The 6353-nt window shown below is 32.1% G+C and overlaps 1 protein-coding gene across 1 annotated transcript; it reads left to right on the forward strand.

Annotated features, from left to right (window-relative positions):
• The first annotated feature begins 289 nt into the window (after positions 1-289).
• On the forward strand, positions 290-1267 carry LOC129222929 (cyclin-D-binding Myb-like transcription factor 1). The gene has a single exon (XM_054857489.1). It carries the CDS (start codon positions 290-292, stop codon positions 1265-1267), a length of 978 nt encoding a protein of 325 aa, XP_054713464.1.
• Positions 1268-6353: the final 5086 nt, after the last annotated feature.

Raw genomic sequence — 6353 nt, forward strand, 5'->3', positions numbered from 1 at the left:
TTCAGGTTTCTTCTCTTTTTAAAATGTTGAGCTTCTTCTTAGCCAGTAAATGGATAGACGTATACAAACTCTTTGAATGATTTTTTTTTCAGTAATTAGATAAAAATTTTATTTGGTTAAAAAAAACCGATCCCAAAATCCGCCAGATCCGCTTTGAAGAGAAGAAACCTAGATCATGAGCTTCTATTCGCTCTACTCGAGCGTAAACTACATAAAGAAAAGCACTCGAGCTGTCCTCGCAAACTGAATGAATTAGACTATCCGTGAAGCAAAAAGTATACCGTTAAATATGGCCTTCTCAACCAGGACTTGGTCGGATGAAGATTTCATTGACGAACCAGTAAAATTTGAAGTTCCAGTTTTGCATAGGTATGAAACGTTCAAAAATTTAACTGTTGAACAAAGAAAAAGTTTGATCAATGATGGTGCTGTTATTAAGTATGGAAAGTTTTCTAAAGAAGAGGATAGAAGAATACTAAAAAACTTGATAAAGTTCATTGACAAATATGATTTTGATGATACGGAACACCTGCTTGGAATAGGCAATGAAAAAAATGATCAAAATTTACTTCGTTTCAAGAAAGCAAAACATTTCCCAGTTAGATTAGGAAGAAAGTTAAATGATAGAATGCTGTATTCAATTTACAAACGAGCAAGACTATTAATACTGCCTCCAAGAGAAGAACAACAATTTAATAAAAAGGATGTTGAAAATGTAAAATTACTGGCGAAGTTTGTTGGGAAGAAATGGAGTGCTATTGGCAAAAAAATGGGAGTAAGTAACTACCGCTGTTATTCTGTTCATCGATGGCATGAAAAAAAAGTTAGAAAAGGTAAATGGAGTAGCCAAGAAATAGAATCATTAACAAATGCAATACAAACTATTTCTGGTGCTTCTGATATTAATTTTGAAAACATTCAGACAATTTCTTGGGATCAAGTTGCAGATCTTGTTGGTACCAGAAATCCATCTCAATGTCGCATCTATTGGTTGACAAATCTTGCATGGAGCTGTAATGTTAATGAGCGGAAATCTTGGAATACAAGATGTTATCAAAACCTCATAAGAATTTTGAGTGAAAGTAACATTGATAATGAAGCTGAGATAAATTGGAAAGAAATTCAAAAGCAGTTTTTTGATTGCAGTCCATCCTATTATAGTTTGCAAAAAAAATGGTTATATTTGAAAAGGTTTTATATTCCCAGCTCAATGGAAAATTTCAAGGAGATAATTATGTTATTAAAACAAAAGTTTAGCAAGAGTTAGATGTCTTAAATTATTAAACATTGGATAAAGACATAAATTGAAAGTTTGAACTCTAAAATTTTATCTTTTTGATCAATATTCTGTCTTGATGCTAACATATTCTTTGGAGCACAGTAGGGGCGCTGACTTGCAAAAATTATTGAGGGGGCCGGAAGTCACCAAGGAGGTATCAAATCCCTCACAAATGTAGGGGTTTGGGAGCCTCCCAACATAATTTTTTCAGATTTTTGTACTTTAAAATGCCAATTTACATATTTTCTGACATGTGTAATTTGCATGAACCAGCAATATGTGTCATAACGCTTTCAAGGTATAAGAATAAGGAAAAGGCAAGTCTAGGTGTAGGATAACATCTTTTAAAATTAAATAGGGTCTTTGCTTTGAATTTCCTTAGAACTACACCAATTGTTGCTGACCCCCCCCCCCCTCCCCCACTCCTCAAGTAAAAAAAAAACTCCTCTTCAAATAAAGCATTGGCCACTTCCTCTAAAACATACACACACAAATTATTAGGGGAGGGGGGAGGGAGACTCAAGCCCATGGAGTCTGCTAGTGGAGCACAGGGTTGTCCAGTTTCTTCCATCCACCTGGAAAACCCACCAAGGAGAAATATCCTTTGTCCATTTCATCAACTATCTTTCCGTTCATTTAAAGTAAAAAATGCTAATCTTAACACTAATAAATAAATATGTCCATTCTTTTTATTTAAAGAATATTTGAAATTTAAAAAGAGCATGTGTGTCGGGGGAGATGGAACCGCGGAATATGTTGGACTAATCCTAATTATTTTAATATCATTAATATCTTTTATTTTAATTTATGACTAACAAATAGTACCTGTTGTTCTAAGACTTATTTTAGTAATGTTGAGTAATTTTCAGGAAAATGCAACTTTATTTATTTATTTATTTATTATTTTTTTTTAATGGGATTCATCAAGATTGCAGAAAAAAAATGTGTGCTCCTTTGTGTTAAAGTATGTTTGTTGCATTTATAATTATCTAATTTTTAAATTTTTTTGTCACAAAGAAAAAGATTATGACATAATTGTTTCAAACTAAAAACGTATTGTACATTGGTCCACCTCATTGCGGGGCACGTTGGACTGGACCAACCTACCCCAAGTAATTTTAAAACATTTTTTTTCTCTTAAATCTGAATAATTATCATAATATTCTAAGTTTTTGTATATTGAACATTCATTTCATGTTACACCTGTTTGTAAATAATTATAAAAACTTAGGGGGAAAACAAAGGTATATCTCATATTTATTAAACAAAAATTATACAAAATTAATTTAACCAAAAGACTTATTTCATGTTTGCACTTTTTTTACCATATATATATTCAAATAATCTAAATTTTTACAGACAATTGTTTTCAAAGAATAAAGTATGTAATACATGTACTTATAAAGCCCCGTGGCAGAAACGGCGCGACACGGCGACATTGTCGAGGACATCGAAACTTTATCGCGGACAATTTTGTCCGCGCTAAAAAAAAAAAACTGTCCACAGCTCTCTGACATTTATTTGCATGAACTGCTGCGCAGGGAGGGAAAGATTCAAGTTATCACCTCCTGCCATGTTTCAAATAAAATTATTCAAAAAAAGACTTGTTTATTTATTGTTTTTTATTCAAACTACGCGCAAATTTTGCAAACAGATTATGAAGTTCTAAAAACTTGTCGCAGAAAGCTACAAAACGTTTTGCCACTGGGTTATAAAGTTTCTGTATAAAACATAAACTTTTGTCAAACAAGCATTATACATAGAAACAAAATATAACAAATAATTGAATGAAAAAAGAAAATGTAAGCTTTTTCTAAAGATAATCTAATTTCATTTTCTACATTTAATTTCAGAACAAAGATATACTAACTCAAAGATTTCAATTTTATTGTACTTTTTCTTTGAATTTTATGGGATTAATTTGACAGGATTCTTTTCTTTTTGGAATTTTTCCATGCAATACCAATGAAGATAACCCCCCCCCCCCCCAACAAATATTGATGTAGTTACATGAAAGTCACATATAACTTATTTTTTCAGAACCCTATGTTTGTTAAAGACGTAGCATTTTTATATTCCCAGAACACATCTACTGTTAACTTTAATCTGAAATAATTTTCTCATGAATATTCAATAATTAATTTTTCTTTTTATTGCTAAAAATAATTGTGTACTAATACTGAATGTTTATTGCTGTTTTGGTTTGGTTTGGTTTATTGTCAACATAGATTTGAGTTTGTGTACTTGGTCACACAGGACCCGTTTATGAAATCACGTCCAATATGACAGATAACAAAATTGGGAACGGAAAGTAACTATAGGTGGTGCTATAATTAGGATAAAAATGAAACCAACTTGTCTGCTACGGCATGAAGCTAGCAATGAGTCATTACATTTTTACTTGTTTTAAGTGATAATAATGCCTTGTTTTCATGTTTTGTGCTTGGTTCGTGAAGATATGGTTATTCTTAATGCACCAATTATTCATAAACTGTAGGCTTATTGTTTTTTTCTTTCCTATTTTGATTTGTAGTATTCGTATTGTTGCACATCCATTCTTTGACTCTTTACTGTCTACTATAATTTCATCTTTTTCTGTTTCAAATTTCAGCTTTAATCTATTGTCTACTATCCCTTTGTCACTGTTGGTGTATATTTCTACACAGGAAGATTGCATATTATTTGCACTGATTGAACTAATTGTTTTCGCCCCGATAAACACCAAGTTACCTTTAAAAATGTATCTAGAATATACTTGTATCATAGCAGATCCTAGTAATTTAGCAATATATACTACTCGGGGTCAGTTTCCGAGTGGTTTACGTTGCAAAATATTTTTGTATCTCACATTGTCGCACTTGTATGACTAACATGATCGTAAGTAGTATGAATGACAAGACAAGTTTTCTTATGATGCCTTTTTCAGATTTATCAGAAAGATGAACTGTTAAACAAGAGTTCCTACAAATATAACAGCTTGAGAGCTTTTCATTTTCGTTCAATAAGTTAAAATACACGAATGACATTTTTTTCCTTTGCTAAAAGTTTAACACGCAGAACAACGGGCAATCGCCATCGTTTCCTATTTAGATTCTCTCGCCAGATGACGTCTTGGTTACTTTCAGTTCCCAATACAGGCACATAGTGTAGGACAGAATTAGCAGCACAGAGAAGGAAGTTACAACCAGGGCAACGGGCTGGAATCGAACCCACCACCTCGGGATTACTGCAATGACGTGCCAACCAACCGCGCTACCGAGGCCCCTATTGCTGTTTTTTTTAAATTAAAAATGGTTTATAAATGAAAATCAATTTTAGATGTTCTGTTGATCTGTAATCTTTTTGTTTTTCATCCTACTCACTAAAGGAAATAAGTTAGTTGTACCATTGGATAACATTTATCATTAAAATTATAACAGAAGTTGTTTGCATAATGCAATCCAACAAGCTCATGGAACACATTGGTCCACGTTGCAAGGTACCTTATGGTAGAAAATCAAACTTCTCATAAATTTTTTTGATGAGATAAAAAAGGAAAAGTAGAAAAGTGAACCAACATGCTCCATCTCCCCTTAACCACAATTGCATACAAAATACTTGAAAATGTGAAAATGAGGGCAAAAAATGGAAGCTTTCTATGCTAGAAGTCTTTTATTTAAAAAAATGATTTTTTGATGTTAAGTTAAAATGCATTAAATCAGAGCCGTGTCCAAGGGGAGGGTTTTAGGGGTTAAACCCCTCCCATTGGCGAAGAAAAATGAAGAAAATATATGTTTTTTTTTTTTTTGGCTTAAATTAATTTTAATGTAAAGTTTGTGTTCAGCGGCTTTTTTTTTTTTACTTTCCCTCTTTTCTTAAGTTTTTCTGCAATATACAACTGTTAAAGCTTTCTCAACTGAAATAATATTTCGGAAAAACTAAGGTGGAAGAACAGCTGAATGATCTATCAATGCAAAGCATTAATATTGCTTATTGTATATAAGGAGGTTATGATGAATTTAGCATATGTTGTAGCAATGAAAATACATTAGTGATGATGTTTGGTAATGTAATTTGTATCTGCAATAACGTCTTTTTGTTTAGTTTATTAAGCATTATTTCAATTATTTAGAACATAAAACCTGATATTTATTCTACATTATAAAAGAATTTGTGGATAAATTTTAATATTTATTGCAATGTACCGCATAGTAAGCAGATTTAATTAAAAAGAAACAAACAAAAGGTTTGATTAAAGTGAACCTGTAAAATAAAGGATTACTTTGGTTAAATGCACAGCCAAAACCATCCCTCAAAAAAAAGGGGGGGGGGTCAACAGTCCTTCCAGGTGAATAAACGCCTTACTGGGATCGGCAATTTTTGTAAACTAAAGGTTGGGGGGGGGGGTTGAATTCCCCCCCTCCCGCAGGTAAGATTAAAACCCCTCCCTTTATGAAAATCTGGACACGGGCCTGCATTAAATAACAATTAATAAAACATTTGTCTTTGCTGTAAATATTATTGTCTTCATCTGGCACATAGTGGTTTTAGTGCCAATTATGCAGTTATAAAATTAAAACGAACAATTAAGTCCTGAAGTTTTTACGTTAATAATCATAAGTTCTAAAAGGAATTAACAAGTTGGTGTAACAAGAAAGAAAATGTTACAGTGTGGCTCTAATGAGGATTGACCTTGACATTATTTACTTCTTTTTGGAAAGTTCGGTGAAAAAAGGATATGAAATTTTACTGCACAGATTTGTTTTTGTAATTTGCTAAACTTCTAGAAAAGCAATCCAACTCAAGTCGGCACCAAGCACCCTTCTTTATTACCCCAAAAGAGAATAAACAGTATCAAGATCAAGCTTCAATTCATCAGAGCAGCATTATACATTGAAATGAAGCCTGTAGTACTTGTTATGACATTAATGTAAATTTTCAGTTGAGCTCTTGTTTTGGCTCAAGTTTTAATTTAATGTATGTTTTCACTTTTGGTTTATTTATCTAAAACAAACTTAACCATAACTTCTTGTAGTATCCTATGTTATTTTAAAGTGAATATAAATTTAAAGAAAAATAAATCTGTATTTAAAAA

This window comes from Uloborus diversus, chromosome 5 (genome assembly GCF_026930045.1).
Source record: "Uloborus diversus isolate 005 chromosome 5, Udiv.v.3.1, whole genome shotgun sequence".
In the NCBI taxonomy this organism is placed as follows: Eukaryota; Metazoa; Arthropoda; class Arachnida; order Araneae; family Uloboridae; genus Uloborus; species Uloborus diversus.

What these genes read in the sequence shown, in the direction of transcription:
- LOC129222929 (XM_054857489.1), top strand. Translation starts at nt 290, where the DNA reads ATGGCCTTCTCAACCAGGACTTGGTCGGATGAAGATTTCATTGACGAA.